The sequence below is a fragment of the Battus philenor genome, unplaced genomic scaffold (assembly GCF_028537555.1).
Source record: "Battus philenor isolate CCGP_79_NKW_IND1 unplaced genomic scaffold, ilBatPhil1.0.hap1 SCAF_11, whole genome shotgun sequence".
Classification (NCBI taxonomy): domain Eukaryota; kingdom Metazoa; phylum Arthropoda; class Insecta; order Lepidoptera; family Papilionidae; genus Battus; species Battus philenor.
Window position 1 is genome coordinate 286,177 of NW_027181673.1, and position 26,400 is coordinate 312,576.

The 26,400-nt window shown below is 38.1% G+C and overlaps 1 protein-coding gene across 1 annotated transcript in view; it reads left to right on the forward strand.

Annotated features, from left to right (window-relative positions):
* The window catches only part of LOC137931541 (visual system homeobox 2-like), a 146,647-nt gene that overhangs the window by 59,208 nt on the left and 61,039 nt on the right, over positions 1-26,400 (forward strand). The window contains exons 4-5 of the mRNA XM_068774969.1: positions 4,209-4,299; positions 10,208-10,334. Coding sequence (XP_068631070.1) covers positions 4,209-4,299; positions 10,208-10,334 — 218 coding nt within the window. The remainder of the gene's footprint in view (positions 1-4,208; positions 4,300-10,207; positions 10,335-26,400) is intronic.

A 26,400-nucleotide genomic window follows, 5' to 3' on the forward strand; every position in this document is an offset into this window, starting at 1 on the left:
GCGTCGCGGTGATCTCTTTGGCAAGCCTATGCCTTGCAGCGGGCGTCTACCATCTGAAAATAAAAAGAATTTAAAACTGTAACGCCATAAACTTGTCAAACGCGTATTCTGTGGAATAAAAAAGGGTGGGAAATTATGTATTCCAGCGTAGTGGAAAAAAAGTTAAAGATATGTTTCTATATACCATTAATAAAGTCTCAAATTATAACTACAATATGGAACTATGAAAAAGGAATTATGAAACCCAATTCTGGACAGCTTTGTCGATTTTCCCCACTTTCAGATAGAGTTATCCTAAATTAAAAATCAATTATATTAATTCATCAACTATAACCATTGCGCTATTACATTCGTTCTTTCTAAATATAAAATATTGAAACTATAAATTGAATTGTATACACAGTATAATGTAGAATGTGGTACTACCATAAACCTTATAGGCGATAAGACTAGACGCGGTTACTTTACAATAACCGGAATGGGAGAAGCCTTCTCTAATCTCTAACGTGAATCATAATAAAGCCTGATCCGAGAAAATCAAGGCTGCCATATATCGATAGGTGTCCGCTAACGACGTCGCGCTGGAGTGGCGTGCTTCCGAGGAGGGCCTCCCTCCCCGGAGGGCCGCGGCGGTGCGTGGTGGCGCATACATTACCTCCGCGCGTAATGAGCCGCTTATAACAGAACCTCGAGCAGGCTGCGCTGGCTACCCCGGAATGCCCTCCGCCAGACTCGCTATATCTACTGTTATTCGATTAGACCTCAATAATATTTTCAGTTATAAGGTCTAAAACATTATGTTAAGTAAAGTGTTTACACTTTAACTACATTTTACCGTACACGGCACCCGCTTAAGTTTAGAAAATCTCGTTCCACTGGTCTATATTTAAACATCAGCCTATGATAATGTTTCATCACCATCACCACTTCAGCCGTAAGGCGTTGGTTGCTTGACAAAAGCCTCTCCCATAGATTTCCAACAGGCTCGGCTGGAGGCGGTCTGGCGCTAGCACCTTCCGACGACCTTAACAAGATGGTCTGTCCTCTTTGTGGGTGGACGTACCAGACTGCGTTTGCCGGCACATTGTACCTACTCCAGAATTTTAAATGCCACTTCAACGTTCCATAATGTTTTGTTAAGGGCATAAGGTTCCGCTACAGCCCTCTTGATGTGTGAGAGTTTAAGTAGGGAATGATTTGGTTTCTTAACAAGTTTGATTCTAATACTGTAACACTGAGGTCTGCAGCAGCTTTAAAGGTTCATCGTTTTAAAGCATTTTCACCTATTTCAAGTCACTCTTTTAAAAAAATGCACAGAATTATGAGACAAAATATTATCTTCTATTAAAATATAAAAGACAAATTACTTCAGACGGTATAAAGTATTCTGGCACATATATTAAACAATAATTAATTTTAATATAAAGTAATCTGAAACTTTGAAACGCTTTCTATTACTATATAATAATTATGTTATATTTGAAACCATTGAATTTTGAATAAGGTGTACTCATTGGCAGCAAATGAGTTATAGACCATTAAAAGATTTTACATCTTTTTACAATCACCCCGTATAATTGTTAGCTACAAAACCAAAGTTGAACACTAACAATTTACTCACTAATAATGTTTTTACACCTGTTGCTCTTGTACTGTCACTACAATTCTTCTTGGGTTTTTTGATTTGGTTCCTGATCTCTACTTAATATTATTCGCTGTCTAATATTCGCTATTTAACTTTGAAATATTAAATAAACAAAGTTCATTTGCATCAATATAAAAACTACTTAATGAAAAAAGTGCTTAACTAATTTTGGTTCACTGACAACATCCGCGCGCGAGCCTTGCAATGACGAAATTAAATCCGACCATTGCATAAGCTAGATACTAGATAGCACTCATTAGTGTGAAAGGCTGCTATGTCTTAATAGATACGGCATTTAATTGAACTATTACGTACAATCTGCGATAAATTTCTTTCGAGAACATAGAAAAACGCCTTTACCTAAGCTACGGGTGAGTAAAAAAAAAGAAACAAAATAAAACCGTCACGAACAGCGACGAATGTGTGCCCTCTGCAGTTACAAGATCTGTGTGACGTCATCAAGTTCACGGAGCTTTAATAATGTACGCGCGGCCGGCGTCGCTCCCGCGGCTTGACCTCCAAACAAACCAACTCGCACCCCGGCCGGCGGCACCAGGGCCCATCCGTCATGCGCCCCCTCCATCGCCCGCTCCCGAACTAACCGTAACATCTCCAGAAGCCGGCGCGCCGATGTAACGCGATAAAGTATTAACGAGCCGAAATCGACGACGGGGCCGCTCTAAATTTAATAATTCATTGTCGTATTCATTGGCACCAAATTCAATTACCCGGGGCGTCCCCGGGCGCCTCTCCCCCGCCGCCCGCGCGCCTCGCCGCTCCCCCGGCCTCCCCCGGGACTCGCCCGATCTATTCTATTAACCCGACGTCGCTTACTAATTCAGGCGACAATCACATTCGGTAATTATGTGACAATCCCCGGGCAAACGTACCGCTCCCCGCCCCGGGCTGTCGGTAACGAGACCGGGGCGAAGCGACGCGCTCTGCTCTGCGGCTCCGTGAGCGCGTTACTGATCGCGTGCATGCTGCTTATGTACGGACGGATATCATGTAGTGTTGAAGTTCACCTGGTGGGCATGGGGCGTTGGCCCACCAGGATTGTTAGAGGATCACAAAATCGGTATCGTACCAGAATCGTCGTACCTGACAATGACAATACTTACATCATGAAAAAAAGCATAGCTATTAACAGCTATATTATATTTGTTTTTACGCGCCCTATATTTATGCAATTATCTTTGAAAGAGGTATTTGTATTTTGATACTGGATTAGATCACTTAAAGACAGTTTACTTATTTATTATACATAAAAACTATAAAAGGAAATTAATATAAAATAGGCAAACTTTCAACTAGCATACAAATATTCTTCCAGACTTTTTCGACGAATTTGGTTTCCAAGGAAAAATAGATCGCGCTATCATCATGTAGTATAGGGTTTAAGAATCTGATGTACATAAATATAAAAGTACAGAGTACATATTATATATAATAATACTGTGATTTAAAAGTAGAATGATTTTATTTGTAAAATATAAATTCTTTGTTTATTATTCCAAATCAATTACATCCTATTCAAAGTAATTCGCGTCGAATAAAACGCACTTTTTTTTCAACGTTTTTTTCCAGTCCTCGTCTTTTTTAGGTATAGCCTTAAAGGCATTCTTCGATTCGGCTTATATCTCCTAAATTGTGTTAAATCGGCGTGTTGAATTCGCTGAACAGCTAGAATTCGCACGGAGTCAAATCAGGCGAATGCGGTGGTTGCGGAAGAGTAGCAATCGGGTTTTAGGCAAAAAAGTCGCGAAGAACCTGTACAGCATGACGTGGTTCAATCGCAACTTGATGCATTTCAGACACAAAACAAAAACTTCAAAATGGTTTGGGCGTAGCCATGTGACATTACAAGTTTCGACAAATAGTCGTACGCGCGGCAATTGTTGTAGAGTTCTATGGCCCTAGGAAAGAAATGACCTGCCTTTCTAATGGCCGGGAGTTTTAAATCACAATTTCACCTTACTTTTTGAGCACAGTTGTATATTAGATTATAAATACACGTATATTAGTTAGTTAAATAGGTTTCAAAAATGTTTCTTTTATTTTGCCATCAACCGACACTTTCTGTCGTGTTGACAATATATTCATCATCATGATCATGTAAGGTGACAGACAGCCACTGCAACACTGGCCTCCACCCTCACTTCTCGCGACCTTTTTTATGATATTGGTCCACCCCATGGGAGACTATCGATATCTCCCATGGATAATGGAAACATATTAAACTAAAGAAATAATTTGAATTTTAAATATAATAATGAGAGTGGATGGACGACACTGGTTAATAAGTGAACTGAACACAAAAGAAAATATTTTGGTAGAATCTCTCTGAAGTTTTCAGATAATATTTAAGTTTTCATGAATTTTTAAGTTTCTATATATTTCATTGTATGATATAATATGTCTGTTTTGACACGTATGACTCAATTCGCTAATTAACCGTGTCAATTAACTTCAAAGCGGAATATATAATAAATGAATTAGCTGTTACATTGTGCTTAAAGCGTCGGTTTTGGACACGTACTGAGTTGGAGCGTTTGCCCCGCAGGCGTGTCGTCGCTGGAGGCTGCCAAGGACTTCACAGTCGACGGACTGACCGGCTACAACGGGAAGAAAAAGAAGAAAAAACGCAGGCACAGGTGCGTCTCCAAGCATACGATATTTATTTAAAAACTTTCCATTACGTATGTAGTCATTATTTGAAACTTTTTGTTTGGGAATATTAAACAATTTAAATGCATATATTGCCAGTTTTATATTTCCTTATGTTAGGATATGATTATATGTAACAACAGTCCATATATTAAAAATGTTAATCAAATATATTTGAAATCCATAGAATACATAAATAAAAGATTTTATTGAAAATCTTGAATAAAGCCTCACAGAAAGACCAACCACATCTATATCATACTATATTTTGCAATCTTATTTAATAGTTTCTATGAAATTAGATTCAAGTTATTTTATAACTACATCCTTTATATCCTAGGTCGAGTAATAACTCAATGTTTCATATCATATACTATTATATAGTTTGTATAATAATAGACAAAATCAAAATATATAATTACTTCGACGTGTATGCGCAACTAAAAGAAATGTGTAAATCATTTGAACGTAACTGAAGATAGCAAGTTTAGTTTTGAGGAACACATCGATGAGACTGTTTCTAAGGCTGTCTTTGCACGAATATAAGCAGGCAAGGCAATATCAAGTGTCCACTACAGGAGATAGGTACCCTTCATGGATTTCCATATGGCACCAGCACTATTAGGTTTGTATATATGTTCGTTTAGTATTTGGAGCGTGTTCAAAAAGCAAGGCATTGGTTAAACACCTTCGCGGCCCGTCGAGTCGACTAACTATTTTGAAGCAGTTTCGTTTCTTCACATTGTCTAGAGTTCTCTTTTTTTATTCTACATTCTGACGAAAAGCTTTGGATGCTGACCGCTTTCAACCGCTCCTAATAGAAATCTCTGTGTAAAGGCCTGAGTTAGGCCCAATAGTGGACGTCATACGGCTATTACCCCAGCCGATGCCAATGATGATGATATATGTATATAATTTATATTTAAATTAAAATGCGTGTTTACAAATAAGACAAACGATTTGACAAGTATTAGACACCATCAAAAGGTGATTAAAATCTGCGCACGTCGTGTTCAGTTAGGTAAATCATTATCTTTTTTCGTCTTCAAATTTTATCTATTATATGATGTTTGGCTAAGTATTTAATTATAAAATCTGTTACACAGATATAATAAAGTAGCGAAACTTACACTACCAGGAAACTGCGACCGATGTCAGTTCGTACAGCTGAGAGCTAAAAATAGGAGAAATATGGGCACGCGGAGGGCATGGGGCGCGGAATATTTTTATTGGAATTCCAAGCGTTTCTCTCTCCCGCGTCCTGCCGTCGATTAGACCCTATTTTGTTGAAACCAGGTTTTCATATTGACAAGGAAATTTTCGCTCCATTTCTATTAGAGCACTGGGAATATACTACGATTTTTTTTATATCAATTTTCTATGTTTATATAGTTAATACATATATAGTTGTTAATAATGTCCAATTTATTTTGTTTTAAATTTATATTTATTTTTAACTCTTACTTTTAGACATTGTGTTATAATTATTATGTATTTGCATTGTAGACATTGAATTGAAATTATAATTTGACTGTCACCATCATCATAGGTAACCGTATGCCGTCCACAGCTGGACTTAACCTTGCTCCATAGATTTCTTCTGGAACAGGTTGTACACTGTCTGCACCAATCGCACGTTTTCATTTACACTTCTAATTTTTATTAAAGAAATTGTCGTAGCCTTGTGTCCAATTACAATGACAGTACTCGCAGTCCGTGGTTTAAGTCTTATTTTAAATTTTATTGTCATATTAATGTAACTGACTAAAATTTAAATAAATTCCATTCAAATTTAGAGGATTCTATAACCGCCAATGTCAAATTGTATAGATCCCTGTGCAAAAATTTTTTTACGTGACAAAATGTCATTGTTTTTCTTAATGACTTTTTCAAGTATCGCAGATTAAAAATGGCATACCGGTGAACTAACGCTGGTGAGGTAAGCTGGCAGGCTGACAGGCTGCAAGGTTAGCGGCACGCCAGGGAGCTTGCCTCCTGTAACATTGATATGGACGAACTATAGAGTAACCAGGCGCAATTGCTTTAACTTAGACTGTCATTTAATACGCGTTTAGTATTCGAATTCTTGATTATCCATCGGACATATTTACCTCGACGCAATAAAACTTCTTCAGTTTTAAAGGGAAAATGTACAAACCTAATCATTGGACCTAAATTACAAATAAGCTACAATAAATTCAATAAATATTTTTTGTGAAATGTCATGTTATAATAGTAAGTATTTAAGTTATAATAAAACTTGGGAATTGTGAACTTGAGTGACCACAAGTGGGCGCGTCTGCCATCTCCGGTAGCTTTAACTTAAGTGACCCTAATATAAGGGAGCTCAATCTGATTGTAGTTCCAATCGAATTTAGATTTTCTGACTTCTTTCTCACTGTTTGCAAGCAATCACTGTAATTCTATGTAGATTGTAATGTATGTAAACAAATAAATGAAAGAAACAATTCACGTTTCTCTCAGAATCAGTGAAGCTGAGAATAATTGTAACATCACTATGTAACTGCTTTTAAATCCTTTGCTCGAGGGCTTGCGAACACTTAAATCGCTAGCAGATATCGTCTGAATGCTCGATAAATGAGTTTATATTTCTCAACGGCGGCAAGGCGTGCGCGCGACGTATTCACGTGCAGATACGATGGGCAGCCATTAGCGGGCGGCGCCGGGCTGGTGAATGCGTATTAACATTAATTAACTCGCAGGTCACCGGCGTCTCGCCCCGCGCGCCGGCACGTCTTGAACTAGGTTATATTCAGGCGCGCAGTGAAAAGCGATGCCTTCTGGTGTGCGCCTATGACTTGAATGAGTGATATTGTAAGCCGCGCGGGTCATAAATGACTCATTAAACGGATACTGAACTCGACCGCGTGTTGTGGACGTGATAGTAGTTATAAAAGCAATTCCTTCAAGACGCTAACCGCTTGATTTTCAACACTTAATACTTCCGTAACTTTGAGACAATTCTTCAACAACGCGATGATATTAAATGTAAATAAAAAAATCGCTACGCACTACACGGGGCTATTGCTTATACGTATAAAACATTTAAGCGATGAATCAATTTAAATAGTTTAAGAAATAATAAAATTTCGGATGACTACGTATTGAAATTAATTACAGTTTGCTATCTGTCCTTGCAAACTTTGTATTAATAAAATTTATTAGCATGTCGCATTACGACAGGAAAAAATTATTATTGTAACATAAAACAGAGTGATCATTATATAAAGGAGTGATTCGAAATAGGTGCAAAAGTTTCATTTGCCAAGAAATAAGTTATACAAAATTTTCAAAGAATTTAAATTTATAACAAATCACCCTGTATAGTTTCACGTTTCAGTCTCTAATACGCATATAAACTTTGATAAAAATATTAGCTGCAGCGGAAAGTAATGTCGCTTTCTTAAGTTAAACTCACACGACTACATTTTTAACAAGTTTTTATTTCTAACCAACAAAATTCACCTTCGTTATCAACAATCTTTTGGCATCTAGTATACAAATCAATGCCGGAGCGGTAACAATCAATCGGTTTTTTTGTAAAATATGTCGACAGAAACGATATTACTTTCCGGTCACCCTAATATAAAGAGTTAATTATGAATAAGTTTAAAGAATTAAAAACAACAATGCCACCTATTTCTTGTAAATAGAAGGCATGCACACATTATATATATAGATAATAGAACTAGTATATAATTTAAGACAATTATATTATAGGAAAAAAATGTTATATTAAGGCAGTAAATAGAAAATATATTAAATAGATTAAGATTTAGCAATAGGCAATCTAAGTAAAATTAAATAAATAATATAAGGAATAAATGTAAAAAGTATAAATGATAAAAAATGAAACCAATATAAAATATCTTTGTAATTTAGCGGCAGAGACTTACAAGTGACTTAAATAAAAAAATAACGTTTCAGTATCAGAATTTCATGTATATCATTGTAATCGTTCTATTTATCTTGCTTTAACTAAGTACGTATAGTCAAGCCAGTGCCAAAGGAGCAAACATTTAAGAAGGAAGGAAAGCAAACATTAATTTATCTTCGAGAGCCAAGACGTCGGACCTGCCTGTTGGATCTTAGGTACCGATTCAGTCTGCGCCGCTATTTGCCTCAGCGGCCGCAGCAAGCACTCGCAGACGATTTGCAGCCGAATTTAAAGCTGCCGTGAAATGGACCACGGCACACGGTCTCCATCCATTGTGTGACTAAATCTATTTTCTCACGTAGACAATTGATGCATCTTTACGTTTACCCATTTTACATTGCGAAGGGAAGCTGTGTGATAGAGAGATGCTTTAAGACCGAGTTGATACAAAAACAATCTTAATTTGCATATGTACTTATATACCATTTTCAACTTTTGTAGTCAACTTTGAAAGGATCACGGTTTAATGCTCATAATATATCCGATTTGTTCATAAGTGTGACAAGGCGTTAAGTTAATCTTGATCCATTTATTGACTATTGTAAATTGTAACTGTTTTATCATATTTTCTCTACAAACCAATTAGATGGCGCTAGTCAGTAAGCTTCATAGAGGTGGTACTGATTTACCGACGTTTTGTTATCTATAAAAGCACTATGTGTGCTCTAAAATGCTCTAAAATGCTCTAAAAATAAATAATTATATATCACAAATTGTGTTTCAGTCTTCCTAGACTTTGTAGAGCAGCCTACCATTGTCTGCATAAATATTTTTGTTTTTAATGATGATGAATACTGTTGAAAAAATATAGCCTAAGCCTTGTGTTTAGCAGTTAAACTTAAATATTCCCATAGAAGCATCGACTCGGATTGTCAGATTTTTCGCAGTTTTATTGAGTTCTTATATCATTTGGACGAACCCTAAATGAAGTGATCAAACGCAAGGCCTGTTACTCAATACGCGCTTGGCATTTCGATTCAAGGAAGGTTTTACCAACAACTTGATCGCTTGCTAATTACTAGCTACCATTTCTACTGCTTCAAAATCTTTAGCGCTGAGAAAGAAAGTTTGAGGAAAGAAGTTTTCTTGTAGTTAAAATTGAAAGACACTAGTTAGAGAGCAGAGCTGATCATGCCACAGGCGCTTCTTGGTTACCTTCTTTACACAGTACATCAGTGGACGGGATCGATAGCGACCGAACGTGACCGATTGGTGTTTTATTACAAAGTGTAGGAAGAAACTTCAGCAATATAACTATCTATAAAACAATGTAGTCGATACGCGGCGTTGGCTCGTGTAAGATTGCAGGTCTTGTCTGACTGCAATTTGTATTAGCTGTTATAAAGCCGTACACAGTTGCCTATGAATGTATAACTAGTTTAATGTAGCTTAGAGCAAGGTATAAAGTAAAGTGATGACCTTTTATAGTTATTAAAAAGTAGTATCGAATATTTGGTGGGACAGGGACTTTATGGGCAATTTTATTTATTCACATAATTATTTTTTATTTTCATTCTCTACTTTTATACTTCAGATAATCTTTCATTCTATTCTTTTATGCCACAATTCTGCTTTCTTTCCCTTTTGCTCTGTTTACCTTTCTTTCGTCCTCTTTTCATTTTACATTTTCTTAATTTATATTTTTATTGTATCACATTTTTATCTATTCTATATCAGAGTTTTATATTATTTTTTGAACTTGTCTTGTTAGTTTTTATTTGTTGTCTATGCCTAACTTTTATTTCTTTCTATTGCATATTGTGTGATTCTTTTGCAATAAGAGAGGAACTCTTCCCTGGTATCCTTTCCGCTTATCAGGGAGGCTATTGACTCCTCCCTGATTTCAACGCCAGGCCGGCACTCGAAGCCGACGAGTATCGAAGTTGTAAACCCTTTGTTTGTAATCCGAACGTATAGGATATCGTTTCTGCCCGCAGCCGCACTATCTTCACGTCGTACCAGCTGGACGAGCTGGAGAAGGCTTTCAAGGACGCGCACTACCCCGACGTGTACGCGCGCGAGATGCTCTCCCTCAAGACGGACCTCCCGGAAGACAGGATACAGGTATGTGCCTGTTTGCTGCAATGTAAATTTTATTTCAGGATTTTATTATTCTCATAATTTCAGTCTATTTACAATTACACATAATCAATTAATTTGAAACCGAGCGTAAAATCCGAAACAGGCTCGACAAATTGAATAATTTTCAACAGAGTAAATAAAAACACCTATCACTATCTGTCAAACGTTTGACGTCAGTCAAATTGGAATGTGTTGGTTATTTGTTAAGAAAAAAAATATATAGTGTAACATGAACAAATATAGTAAAAATAAAATTATTAGTACTGATACAATGTACAAATTAGAAAAATAATTGAAGTAAGTAAGACATTACATCAATAAATAAAGTGATCGCTTCGATTTTTTTCTTTTAATCTTAGACAGGGTAATTTTCGGCTGTTAGAAATGTGTCAGGCCAAATAATAGATAACAATATTTGTCTATTACTACTGTATAGTATATACCTTCTTGAATTGAATTTCTTTGGAGTGACGTTATCTAAACGTCAAGATTATAAATAAAAACTTCGTTAATATTTTGTTTCATCCGTTTTAATGCCATAATGAAATATAAATACTCAAAGCTTTATTGCGACGACTAGCCACCAGTATTAAATACTATAACATTAATATAACATGCAGATACGGGTTTACCCATAAATCAACGTCAAGCTGAAATCATGTAATAGAGCAGGTAGTGCCAGTTACAAAAAAACTAATCAAAAAGTACAGACCAAGAAGATTTTCTATCGTAAACAAGAAAATCCTTCCGTGATCATGGGTGCCGAGGCACTTAGGACATCGGGAAATAAAAATAGCAGCGATATATTTCGTTAAAAATTAGTTTTATGTTGTGTTGGATTCTTGTAAATTTTCATTCGCGTAAAAGTCATTGTAAAACAAAACATTACACATACTGTGGTTATTTAAATTATTTTGAGCATCGAAATCGAACTGTAACCCGCTCAGCTGAACCGACTTACGTATGATAGTCATAAGACAAGGCCATAATTTGTACGGTCGCCATGCAGTCGAGCAATCTCGTAGTTTCTCGTAGCTTTTTGGGACACAAAGGTGCAGACCTGATCGACGCATTGTGTCCGGGCGATTAGTCCCGGGTGGGAGCGCGTAATTGGATTACAGGCAAAAAAGCTCTGGCCCAACAGCGACGCCCATTATCCGGCGCGCGCCGACCCAGCGTAACGCGAGCCGGCATCCTAGCCGCCAGGGTGACCACGCTGCACCTTCACGGACAGTCCCAACATCCACCACGAGACACTTATTACTACACATTACACTTTCCACTTTCATTTATAATGACTACTTTTGTACATCATCACTAGACTACCAATAGCGCAAACCTTGATAGTCACTATCATCCAATTAAACTCCAACGCATCCTGATTGGAGATGAGTTTACAGTAAACACAGTCGGTGTTTTCTTGTCACAGTCACAAATGTCCAAAGAATTCAGAGCAATGTATTCCCAGACTGTATTATGATTTAAAATTCTTTCACTATAATTTATTGGTACATAAAATATAATATTTATTGCAAAATATTTCTGTTTGACTGAAATAATAATTTTATGGAGCCTATAGAAAGGCATAATCAACTTTATCGTTATTCTAAACACTAGCATTGAAAGTAGAGAAACTCAACGGTTAAAATCATTTGCCGGTACGGCTTGCACTATGGTTTATTTTTCATAAGGAAACCAAAAAGTCATAGGTAAAAATATCGACAAGGTAAACAATCCCACAACAACATACAATGAGTATTGCATAAGGGTATACTTTACTTTGAAGTAGTAATTGGCGATAAAATATAACTTTGTGACGTCAATAACAAATTAAGAATTGCCTTGGTCTTAATTTTTGAGGCTACGTGGTAATCAATTGTTAATTCAAATCAATTGTTAATCAACAAGTACAACTGAAATATTCAATAATTGATTTATTATTATATGACTCTTTATCAAGTTGACAAACTTAATAAATTATTATTTTCTTAGTGACTTTAACACTAAAAACCATAGTTATTTTTACTTGGAATTTTTATCAATACATCATAATTTATACCTTATAACCGTACTATGTCTAGTACAGACTTGCCCTCTATTTTTCCGATGGTAAGCGACCCCACATCCGGCATCTTCCAACGACCTTAAAAAATTGGTCCGGCTACCTTGTTTAAGGAAAATTTTAACTATGATAAATTTTAAAGTAAATAAAAGCCTTTTTATCTAAAACATCTTTTCTACAACCCGAGTACCTCTCGGTGTTTACGTTCGTCACATAATCTGGAATTAGAAGTTCTAAAGCACGCAACTAATTTTCTAGATCATTCACTATTCAGGCCGCGCGCGTGTGGGGCAATTCGCCTGTGCCTGTGTAAGGTTAGGTCGCAATTTATTTTATAAAGAGCTAGTAAGCTACTTGGTAAACAAGTTCATTCAATGCTTGTCGGGAAGAAATCCTATTACGATACGATTGCCTTTTTTATTTATTGTGTCCATTTTGATTTTTTTCTTATCTCCGTGTACAATTAAAATTTAAATTAAAGTATATATTTTAAACAGGCCTATATACCCATATATACCATCTCCGGCAGTTAAAGCAAAAGGTGTTTTAAACATATATTTATCATACAAGCAGTAGTATGCTTCGAGGAGTATTTTCTCTGAGCTATTTATTAGGTTTATATTTTTTTAATTACTAAAAGACAAAGTCAAGATCAATGCTTATAAATTAAATGCAGAAAAAGTAGTCATACTTTATCTTTAAGTCATCTACTCTTTGTAAAATTTTAATCTAAAGCTCCAGGTGAGCACACACTGACCTTTTATTCGTCTTCTCAGTCGTAACCCCCTTAATGACAGTCTTGGTCAATAACTTTTTTGAAAAATTTTTAGTCATGGTTGTGTTGCATAATTTGTTCACACCATACTTTCTCCATGACTATTTTTTTAAATGAAATAAAATCTGTGGATTGTCCCATATTCTCCGGCAGCGTGGGCACAGCGCTCGCAAATCAATGTTGTAGTGAATTCGACTCCCGGGCGGGGCAACGCGATACTTTGCACAAGAAACCGTTTCGAGGAAGGAAGCTCCTTTACGGCTCTATTGTTAACAATTGCTCGGCGCAGCGCCGGGGTTTTTTTTTGGCGCACGAACAGAGACGTGAATGACGTTTTTTCTATCCTTAATTAAATTGTAAACGGTGGGAACGGTTTCAACGTTTGCGTTGCGACCGTATTTTGCCGGGGCTGACGCGACGAGCGAGCATGCGCGGGGTGCACTCAGCTCTTGTGTTCTGCATCACGAGGACCTGAGTTTATATCTAAGCATTGTAACGTCATCTGCAGAAAGATCCAGAGGATGGGTAGCAGCGTTCTCTGCGTACAGTAATAACACACTGCGATCGTAAACCTGCCTGTCGAGCGTGGCGATTACGGTTATCCCCTGATTGATATCTTTTGAGGAGGCCCATGACAGGGAGCGTATATAGGCTGAAACGTCAGCTTAATGCATAATTATATTACTGAAAATTACAAAAATGTCGATATGTTTAATGTCAAAATAAGAAATAAACGCATGTTTATTAAACATTTCTTTGGACTATAATAATTAGTAGTCTAATGCCAAAGAATTATTCGATTTATTCGATTTAAACCGTAAAGATATACGTCTCCAAACATCGAAGATCACTGTGTTACTTGTGGTAACTTACGAATCCAAGACATTGTCACTTATTATGTGCCTTATAAAGATAAAAAAGATAAAGATAAAATTCGTTTATTTATCATTGAAACTTTTAAAAGAATTCTTATTGATTGTCAGCATATTTTTTAAAATTTATATATTCTTGACTCTGCTTCGCAAGGTGTTGTACATAGGAGAAGCAGGAAGAAACTCAACAACTGCACAACCTTTAATAAAGTTTATACCAGATTTATACATATACACTTTAATAGATACAGTCTAAATCAGAGTTCCCGAAACTTTTTTGTGTCGGAGACCCCTTGCCATGTTTTTCCGTGTTGGGTAGACCCCCTACTTACCTGATATTGATTTCCTGTAAATTTCTGACTATAGTAAAGTTTAGTGTTAAAAACTTAAAGTAAAAACACATGTTAATTTAATAATCCTTCAACTTACACAATTTTATAAACATATACAATATTTTACTTCATAGGTACTTTTAGAAATAATGTAAATGTTTTGATATTATAAGTTAGTATGATGTAACTAAATAGGTACTATCAGTGTATGTGTTGAGATCCACTATCGTGGACCCCCATTTTCATTTCATGGATCCCCAAATTTTTTTTCGCTGACGTAAACCCCTTTCAGGTTGTCATAGACCCCTAGGGGTCGATATAGACCACTTTGGGAATCACTGGTCTAAAAGAAATCAAATAACCAGGCGACATAGCTGTCGAAGATTCTTATCATAAAAATATTCGTGTATTAAATAATAAGCTTTTTCCGTCAATTGAGAATTGAGATCATCAGAGATGAGATCTGCAAAAGCAACAAGGCAACTGATGAAAGTTTAAGAATAGCTCTGCTGAAGTTGCAGTGGGCGGCGCACATTGCTCCTGATGGATGCACTGATGGCTGTCGGGAACGAACAGTACATGGGTACGCTCTGCAAAGAGTTGACCGATGACATAGTTATGGTTGCTAGAAGTTGCTTATACCTTAAGAACGTGTCTATTGGCTGAATAAAAAAAGAGTTTCGCGTGATTTTTTATTATTGTTATAATATAACTACAATAAACAATTTTATTTATTTTGAAACAGAATATAATGTTGAACTAGTTCTACAATATTTCAACCATCACGTGTTATTTTATAACGCCATAACGAAATCTTAACGCGCGTTGTCAATGTATCACTCCGTATATATTTATATTGTCTCTCGCACTTGACTACATCCGAATTAGATTTTAGCTGTTGTAATACTAGTTTGGTTAGTTGTATAAACTTTAAAGGGGTAAATGAATAGGCCATTTGCTGTCAATTCGTGTATTGTACTTTCTATATTAAAATAATGGCTTTAGATATAATAAATAATTATTTATTATCTATCCCCGCATACTTTGTGTTGCCAGAAGTTACAGGACTGTCACATTCCAATGGTAAAAACCTAACATAGTTTAGAGTGATCACTTGATACAGGGTGATTGCAAAAAGGTGTGAAAGCTTTAACGCTTTGCTCGCAAATGAGTGACGGCAAACACCTTTTAAAGTTTTTGCATCTGTCATCTATTTTCCTGTTTATTTGGTATTCGACTACAAGGGGGTTTAGACGTGTCCTGGATTACTCGTAGTTGCGTACCATGTGAGTTTTTGAACGATCTCAAAGTGGTTGCGTGTTGAGGTACTGCGACTGTAGATTCCGAAGGGCGAGATGTAATTGTTGAATATAAATAAACACTTCCGCTTGATCTTGGGGAATAATTGCCGTGCGCGGAGTGCGGGGCTTGGGGTGCGAGGGTGCGAGGGGGGGCGCGGGGGGGGGGGCGCGGGGCGACAATGCCCGACACTTGCACTATAATTACGCGCAGCCCAGCGCCGACCGTAATTATTATTAATAGTTTTTCCGAGCGGCGGCCGCGCCTGCCCTCGCGACTTGCGGAAAACACAAACACAAAACCTGCGGCCGGCACCCCTCCCCCCCTTACACCCGCTCTCCCCTCGTCCCTCGCCCCCTCATACGCTTATGAAAATGATGTTCGCGAGGCGCGCAAGGCATAATGAACTCTACCCGGCGCGCAGAGGGCGCAGCGCGCGCGGGCCGCGCTCGGGGGCGGTTTTGAGCGATGGCTTAATTTTCGGTATAATGGCCCGCTCGAGATTAGGTTTCCCCGATTCCGACGACGCGCTTCGTTACGCGCCCCGGCGTCTCCCTTTGTTCCCTGCTTCTTGTTAAACTGGTAACGTAATATAACATTCTTCACTAACTTAAGATATTCTCTTGTATTTCTTCATAGTCGCCCACTGCACGGCTTAGGCCTCCTCCAAGGATCGCCAGCGACTTCCCGCGACCTTGAGCACGTCGTCGATGCACGTAGAGGGGTGTCTACCCACGCTCGTGTTCGCCGCTTAACATATGACATAATGAATTTATCTGTGAAATCCTTTGCGTAATTCTGAGAAAATTTCCGCCGCGCAGGTGTTATTGGTCCAGCTTAATGATGCCTAAACGGCTTTGTAAGTTCCTCAGGTGTGAGAAGGCAAGGCTTAAAGGCGAACCGGGCCGCCAAGGCCGCGTCGTGTCCGTCGCTATGTCTGTGAAGACTTCCTCACAACAATCCCGCGCTTCACCCGCTGTGACTGACGTCACTGTCCGTGTAAGAATCGCTGTTAATTGAACGGATATCTAAACTAGTCCCTTTGACAGAAGTTAGATTGTAATTAGTAAAGTAAACGAGAGGCGAGTGGAGGCGCCGTGCTGCGGGCGCGCGGGGCCATCTAGCGAGCGCGCGTGGAACTGCGCTGATTGGCCGCCGCGTGGAGCGCCCCGACCACGCGATTTTAAATCTTAATTCGAGAGCACTAGAAACTATTTGCGTCCGCGCGGGCGGCGACTGCTTGCGGTGATTTCCCGCGCTTTCCACGGCGGCGCCGCCCCCCGCGCCGCCCCGCTCCCCGCGCCCGCCCCCGCACGCGTCATGGCGGCCGCCGCACGTTCGTCTTTTTGCGCGCATCTTAATGTCTCAATTACGCAGTTTCTTTTTATGAAAACAAGCGAGCGTTTGTACAATCCGCGCCGGCACTTCCAGTCTGCGTCCGCTAATGGAAGCGACGTATTGATTAGCGACGTATTCGTGCTTTTATTTTATTCCTGAATATTTTGTTCCCTGGTACGGATGGCACGGCTTAGGATTAACTTCGGTTAGAGCTAGAAAACTTTATCTTATACCCATAATTACAATTAAACAGGTGTTAAGAATTTATGTTCAGTAGACATAAAATTTACCCACAATGTGGTGATTATAGAAGGTGAAATATTGAATATATCCGACCAATAAAAAAAAATTTTTTAGTGTATAAACTGTAACGGACAGACAAGCACTGTGTAGAACATCAACCCAAAAAGCGGACAGAAGACTCTGTTGATACTACCAGGCGTTACATGCAGGCCGCTTCCAACCGTTTCTATTAAAAATCTATGGGAAATGTTTACGTCCTATGGTTAAAATGTACTTCATATCATATTTACTAAAAAAATATTAAAATAAAATGCACTTGTAAATTAATCAGAACATTGCTCTATAATTTAGACATATTCAAATGAAATCTATTTAAGTTTGTACTGAACGCTCATAGTCACAAATACACCGAGACAAAGCACTCGCACTCGCTAGCAATATCACTAAGCAGTAAATATATAAACGAGACAGTAGCAATGGGAAGGTGACCGCCCAGGGACAAAGCTCCGAGTGTTACATCGCTCCATAATTCAATAACCATCGAAATAGAACCTTTAATCGATGGCGTCTGTGTGTGACTTCGATTGCTCGGAGCCGGAGATTCGACTGCCGACTCGGCCGGTAATTAGGCGCGTCTCCGAGCCGGGTAGTAGATTTCCGCTATCCGATATCTCGGTTAAGGAGCTATATCCGACTGCAGCCTACCAGAGTTATGACAGTGCTATATCTGTTCTAAATAAACTTACTATAAAAATCTTAAGAAAATTTTAAAATAAAACAACGAGCTGACGGTGATGATAAACATTTAAAGGTAATCAGTTATCACTGTGCACTAGGCCCGCGTGGTAAAGATTACTGCCTATGCTCTGAGAACGAGTTGAATCCCAGCTGTGGGAATATTGACGAATGTCTACAAAGAGGCACTAATACAAAGAGAGTTACCTTACCGTGCTTTTTAATACGAGTCATATTTAATTATGTGATAAACGCTGTGGAATTATTGGTCCATCTTTGAGACTGAAAATACACAAAGAAGAATAATAACGGACCTTTATCCTGTTGGCATTTGTTTAAAAAGGTACAATCTAATGAACAACACATAAATTAAGTTTACAAACGTCATTTTATTACCCTGAATGGGTAATTGGTTATAGGCGTAAAATTTTTAAAAGGGTGAAGGTATTTGATGTCAATTAATATATGATTCATTCTATCCTAAAATCAATAGTTTCAGAAATAATAAACAACGTAATGAGAATATGGAAAGAAAATTTGAATTAGAACATTCAAAAGTTACTAGCTTGTCGTAATCCGATGGAGTTTCACAATGGTCGCTATATACAGGATGATTGTAAATAGGTGTTAAATCTTTAAATTTTTTTGCCGACAAATGAGCTGTAGATTCATTCCTTAAAAGCTTTTACCCATATAACTAATATATATAAATATATATATATATATATATATATATTTATATATATATATATATGTGTGTGTCTGTGTGTGTGTGTTTGGGTGTGTGTGTAGTCTAAACTTGATTGAGATTCAAGCCGCTGCAATGAAGTAATGTGATAAAGTGCTCATTTACCAAAACGACAACGAGGCCCCACGTGGGGGCCACCACCACGCTCCCCACCCCCCGGTTGCGTCAGGAGCGGCCGCGGTGCACTGCTGCGCCTGCAATCATAATGCGTCGCCGTCTTGCTGACATCAAAGGCGAACAAACACGTCCGGGCACTTCATTCTTTACATAAAGCCTTAAACTGATTTATCATTATCATGATTAAAGTAAGTCTGTGCGTTCGAAACAGTTTGTAGGCATCGTCGTGTCCAATGCATACTAAGTTAGTATACTGAAGACGTGATTACAGCCTATCTATGGTCTTTATTTAGGCTTCTCCTAAAGGTCGCTACCATGACTGTGTCCAGGGACTTCCACTTCCTTAACTATATTCTGTCCATTTATCGGTGGGTGTATCTAAGTTGCATCGACTGGTTTTTATCACGCATTCAATCAAAACTATTGCATTAGACGCTTTTAAACCCATGTGTCTATATTCACCTCACACCCATCGTATTAGAGAAAGGATAAGCGTATTATTCAACAGCGATTATCCTATTTTGATATTGCAAGAGTTTAAAGATTCTAATAGAGCAGATCTTACCTGGTATTTTTACAAGAAACCCTTGCATAAACAATCTAAGACCTGAGTTTTCCGAAAGAGCTTTCGAACCTTTGTCCACAATCTATATGACATTAAGGTAAAAGTGTAGATTCAGACCGAAAACAAAACAAGCAACTATAGGGTGTTAAGCATGAGGTTCTTTTAATCACGTATGCTATTTGAAACCCCATGTATGTATGTCTCGCATAGAATTACCACGTCGCTATAAGTTGATTTTGGATTATGAAGTAACAAAACTGTACATACAAATAATATTTTATTTTTTTAATTTAACTAACCTTATGTAATTCTAGTATGTCATTGGCAAGTAATTATGAACTATTTTACATCCGTTAGCGACCTTCTCTTTAACTAGAGAAATACATAAATGTAGGACATGAATAACAAAAAAAAAAAATTGTGTTACTACAGATGCAACGATTGTTTGTTTATTCGTAAGAATGTTTGTGCGGTAGACGTGGTGTGGATATGCCCCCCACTAGGTAGACCAACGATTATCGGCTGTAAGAATAAGAAGTGTGTGTTTGTGTACAATTTAAATAAATAAAAAAATTCCAGAATCAACTCAGTCTTGTTTTCTCTTATTATCGCCTTGCTGTCGATTCTTTGTTATTGATAAGTAAGAAATTTAATCTAGAAATTCCGCAAAAAGATGATGTAAAACAGACTTCTGTCTCGTGAGAAACATTTGCAGTATATTTTCGGACATTGGATAAATTAGATCAGCTTAGCCGGATTTGACTCTACTCGAGGCACTAGGCCCATATATACCTCTATTAAGAGTTGAACAGAAATTTATTTGTGTCATCATACGTTTCTAGGAGATAGTATTGAACATTTTGTAGAATACCCATTAATATTTATTTGTGGATTTAGTAATCAGTTTTAACAGGCCTAAAAAGTGATAGACAAAAGTTCATCGTGTGTGTGATGTTCGTGGCGAACTGAAGGCCGGAAATTATGATAAAGGCTCGTGAATCGGCTAACGCGAGCCGCTTCCGATCGAATTGCAGCGGAAGTCGGCTGCATTTCCCCACTTAACGCAATCGCACCGCCCGCCCGCCCACACCTGAGCTCGCCACACAACCTGAAACCTATTAATATAGTGTCGTACTGACAAAATTAGTGGATTCTAATGTTTTGATTTTAAGTAACGATTCTATAATTTTTCTTACTTGTTTTTCATTAATGGTAATGACTACTATTATTTGAACCTCAGGAAGTCCACTACTGGACTGGCTTTGTCTAGAAATTTCAAATAAAACAGGATGGATGTAGAACATCATAAGCTGTGAGTTCACCTTAAATGTTTTGTAATTATATGGGAGCTCAGACTTATTCTACAACAGTGTCTATTAATTTGTACTCTGTTTTCATTCTTTTTTTTTGCGTACACATGTGGATAAATATGAATAAAATTAATAAATCATTTATCTTTGAAAGAAATTATCAAAGTTATTGTTTGAACAACACATAAAAAAATTGTTACAAAATAATTTAATAAAAAATTGGATACTTAAGCCATAAATCATATTATTTTTATTACATAATCTAAGTTTTATATGTTACCCGTTGAATGATTATATACATGTATAAACAATCTTATACATTCTACGGGTAACATGTTGACAATGACAACCTTCCTATTAAAGCCTTTTTATTTCTTTACATTTATAATTTACATTAGACTGTAGTGACCAATTAACTGAGATATTCAATATAATGGTTAACTATTTTTCCCCATCTTCGTATATTTGGGCTTCGCCGATAAGTCAAAATTACATTTAAATTTAAAATAATTTTCATGAAAATAAATAAAGTATGTGCAAGAATAAAGACAGATTTACATGGTATGATGTTTTAATCCAAATTTATTAATATTTATTAATTTTTACATTATTAATATATAATTGAATTCAAGGAATTACAGATCTTTTTTCAATTTTTTTTCTTATTTTAAGAGTGTGACAGATGTACATAACTTATAATTTTATTTCATATTGTATTCACATCGAACAAGTTACTCACTTTTTGAAACATAAAACCAAAAACCTCTAGTTTTAATGCCCGCGTAGATATCAATGTCACCAGACTTATAAAGTAAGTTATTTATATAGTTAGTTCAAATAATTGCCGCACCGCCCCAGCGGCCATATTACCCTGATGACAGCCGGGGAAGATGATCAGTGCGGGGGGGGGAGAGGGTGGATGTCCGGACGTCCGGTCAAGTTTAGCAATTAGCACGCGCGCAGTCTACGGGCCGGAGTTTCCCAATTAGCCACCGGCTGAACCGCCCGCGTGTGTGTGCGGACACTCGCTCTGCACGGTCTGTTATTGATCAGGCAGCGCTACTGAACTCGCTATCTCCGATAGAACTAGACTAGGGCAGGAAAACATTGTATATTTAAAGAGGTAAGCGAGCGGTGCTCCACACGACAAACTCCTTAGGATCGTCAGACTTTTCGACTATTTTGGGAGAAGAAAAAGCCGAAAAAAAAACATTTCGACTCCATAATTTTTTGAATAAATATCCGATATAGTTCAGTAGATTGAAAAGTTTAATTGAACAGGCTGCATATCGTGCAGAACTGTTCAGAAATTGAGACCACAGACAGACAGACAAGGATTAGGACTTCCACGCACAAGATGGACAATCAACGTCGTGATTGTCTAAGTCGTGGAAAAACACTAAATTCTGACAAATCAAAACCGATTCTTTTGGAAATATCTACTCTCTCTTACGGCTTAAATGGTGATGTCTCTAATGTTGATCTTCGGCATCGAAAAATACAGCACGAACTTTTATTTTAAATTTTCTCACATTAACAACTTTTGCGTTTTCTGTGCAGCTGCGATCTTTCTCATTAGTACAATAATGCAGTGGTAGTCCAGTTGCGGGTTCGGTTCGCGGGATATAGTCTTACATAATTCACACTTTATGCATTAATTATATAGGATTGCCACTGCTCATAAACAAGTTTCCAGAGGTTGGGCAGCAGTATTGTCTGCGTACCAAAATACCACACCACGATGGCGAACTCGTCTGACAAACGTGGCGATCGTGGTATATCCACCCATAGATATCTTTTGGGGAGTCCTATGGCCAGTAGTGGGCATCTATGAGCTGAAACGACGACGTGTCTGTATATATTTAATTACTGAACCAATTTCTTTTTGCTGCCTTTGAAATAAATTAATAAATCGATAAAAGAATTTATTTTTCATTGAAATTTTGTATATAATTGTTAAACAAAATATAAATGAGATACTGTAATAATACGTCGCGCTGCAGATGTAGCATTTGACACCAAACAAATGAACCTCTTGTCTCGAACACCCTGGTGAGTCGCAGCCGAAGTCTTCAACCAGCAACAGCCGCTCAATCCCCTGAACACGAGACGAGAGAACAGGAGGGTGTATCATAACCCGGATGCTTTCACAACAAACAAGCAATTGAGCGGCTGGCTTGCTAAGCCGGGGCAATCGCTGGTGTCGACGATGCGCTGGGGCGCTGATCCGGGGACTGCGGGGGCACGGGGGGCGTCCGGGGGGCGCGAAGCTGGGATTACGCTGCCCGCGCGAGTGGCCCGGCTTGATTGAAACGCCTTATGTCGCCACTTGACGACCGGCCGCGTCGACTGTTTGCTTTCTTTTCATGTTAAGAGCTTAACCACATTAAATGTATCTGTTGTCGGGTAGCGCAAGTGTTTTTTGCGCGGGGAGACGTTTGAACGATACGCGCTCAGCGGACCCCCCGCCGTCGAATTTGTCTATGGTTTGTTATTTGCGTGGAAGTCTCTAAATAGCATCGATAAAAGGGACAATGGAACTGCTATTTCGTACTCATCCTTCTTATCATCATCGGTGATGGACACTTATGGGTTTGCATATTGAATGATGAGATGATGGTTTTAAAAGCCTGTACCTTCTTTAGCGTAAGTAGGTGCAAAAACTTTAAAACGGTAATTATATTTATAATTAACAATGGTAATATAGTAAGAAAAAACGCTTCCAATTCGTATCGCAAAATATAAAAATGTATTATTTTTTACTATCTGACGCCGTTGACTTCGTTCTGACATTATTAAATTGCCGCATTCCAACAGAAAAAAAATTATTGTAACTTATTTCAGAACTATCATTTTATACATGATGATTGTAAAGTAGTACAAAAGCTATAAAGTTTTGCTCGCAAATGAGTTGAGCACTTAACTCTTTGAATCTTTTACACCTACAACCAAACACCCTGTACATTTTTGGCGTATATTTGAAAGATTTATGAAGATCTTGCCCCACCAAGCTTCGGTCATAGATATAATTTAATCATGTAGGTAGAGCAGATAAGTTTATAACAATAAAATACAAATAAAGGCAGTAGCCGCAGCGCGGCGCCGCGCTATAGGATTACCGCTGATTTATACTGCCTCTCCATCTGTAATAATCAATTTATGAGATAAACTATAAATTATCGCATCACCAAGCGCACAGTGCGCACGCCGCAACCCTAACCACGGAGCAGTAAGGACTAGTTTCGTTTGGGCCGGGTGCAAGCGGCGTGGTCCCCGCGCGCCCTCGAGTCGGGGGAGCCTGCAGCCCCTAATTTGTAATAATGTCCCAGCTCGGCGCAAAGCTGTGTGTGTTTGCAACTTAATGACGGCTTTAGGGTCCCGTTAGATCGTTCGGTTGTTAGCGAGCTCTTCAAATGTTCCACTAATGGCGATATCCCCTGACCTACAACACTCAACTTTAACACGCACCAAATAAAAAAAAATGTCATAGTACGCACACGCTTTATTGTATCATCGTGTTAGCTCTTGTCGTCTGAAGACGTGACGATGATCTAATAATGTTCCCACTGCTGGGAAATCTTCGTGCAAATTTTTAATCCTACAACTTCCGTTTTCTTGTGATTTTTCTTTCACTACACCTTGTCTGTGTTGCTCTGTCGACAATTCCAAAACTTACCCTTAAGCTTACAGTTAACTATTAAAATATAGTTGTATGCTCTGTAAAGTACAAAAGTTATAATCTGTTAATAAAGTTGCCCTCGGTACCAGGAACGGAAATAGAAATACTTTTAACTCTTATTATTCTTAGCGAAATATAACAGTTGATCGACGAGAGTGATTTCCGTCAATTCTTAAATATTTTTGATACGGGATTTTTACCATCGGTTAGCGCGTCTTCAATGCTATGAGCATGGTTGAACATCATCTATAATAAGATGATGCGATTTGTAAATATTTTGGCTGACTACACCCGTGTGAACAGCGGCAGAGGACTGAGAATTGCGATCTTAGGTCGCGGGTTCGATTCCATGTGTACTCTCTCTATTTTTTCAGTCAAGAATTATCTCGCTGACTGATCCTGTGCTGCCAGAATTCAGCGGTTTCTCGCGACCTTAACTACGTCTTCGATCCACCCAGTGGGGGGAAACCCACGCCGGCTCATGTTCGCTACTCGAGAACGTTTGAGGCCCAACGATCATCAGCTGCTTGAGCGATCTGGCCCGCCTGCTGTCTCTTCAGTCGAGAAATTCTTCGAGCTACGTCGATACGACTCCCAGTGTACGGTTATACATAATTCACACTTTATCTATTAATTATATAGACTTGCCACGATCGCCAATTCGCATATCAAGCATGGCGATTGTGCTATTTCATGACATCCGTGTGACAGTCTAACAAGTCACCAACTAGTCTAACAACTCACGCTCTAGAACCGTTTCTGATGCTTGCGAATCGTTCCGGCAGTTTTTGTTATCACTTTGGTGATCATTTGATGGCGGATTGGTTTAAGAGTGCAGTTTCGAACTCTGGGTGATGAAACAGCGTAAGTCGAAGCTACCGAAGGTGCTATCTAACTAAGGAATTTGTAAATGCCAATAAGACACGTATATCTAAAACGAAAAAAATATACCAAAGAGTATTGATATATTCTATGGCAACTATATCCATGTATATATTAGTATCATTTTTAAATTAAGACCATAATGTATATATGTATGTCATGAGAAAAAAGCTAAGAAGCTGCTGAAGAGATTACAACGAACTAAGTCAAGGTTTTTTGTGATCGCTTCAACAATTGTCATTAACACAATTAAAGCAACTCACTTACAAGCTGCGTTATGACTTGAACATCGATTTTTTACTGATTTTCGATTGACGAGTTTTTTTATTCTATCGCATAAAAGCATCATGAGCCATGGGGAAGTTTATTAGAAAATCGTATATATATACCTTCAAAAGAACTAATAATTTTATAGACCCTGTAAAAAGTAACAAATGTTTATCTCATGGAGTTTTTCATAAAAACAATACTTCCATTTCATCCCCATATTAAAATGATTATAAAAATGCATAATACACGATAATTACATGGTACATTTAGCAGCGGGAGCCGCTACAAGTTTCTCATATGAATATTTGAGGAGGGTTGCGAGGGAGCAGTTAATAAAGTGCCAGCAGACGATGCGCCGGTGTGCGCGGGTGCCGGCGTGGGATGAGTCCCACGCGCGGGCCTGCGCTGCGTCGCTCTTAATTGTTGTAAACAGAGTCCGCGCCGATTTATTCGTGAGGGGTCTGTAATGTGATTGTTCAAGTTAATAGCTCAAGTTAAGTTGATTAAATAGTGGTTGTCAGGTCGTTTGCTGGTCGACGAATCTTCTAGAAGTTTTTAATCGATTGATGGAATTGTCGATTGTATTAATTGACTGACCTTCGGTGCCTATAACATTAATTGATTTTAACCATAGGCACAATATGTCGTTTGTAATTTTTGTAACTTCGAGTACTTCGGGCCTAGCTCACAGTTATTCAATGAGCTATAGCTTATACTTGGAACTTCCTTATGAGGAGATCGGTATATATGAGGTCGACGAATCTTCTAAAAGTTTTTAATCGATTGATGGAATTGTCGATTGTATTAATTGACTGACCTTC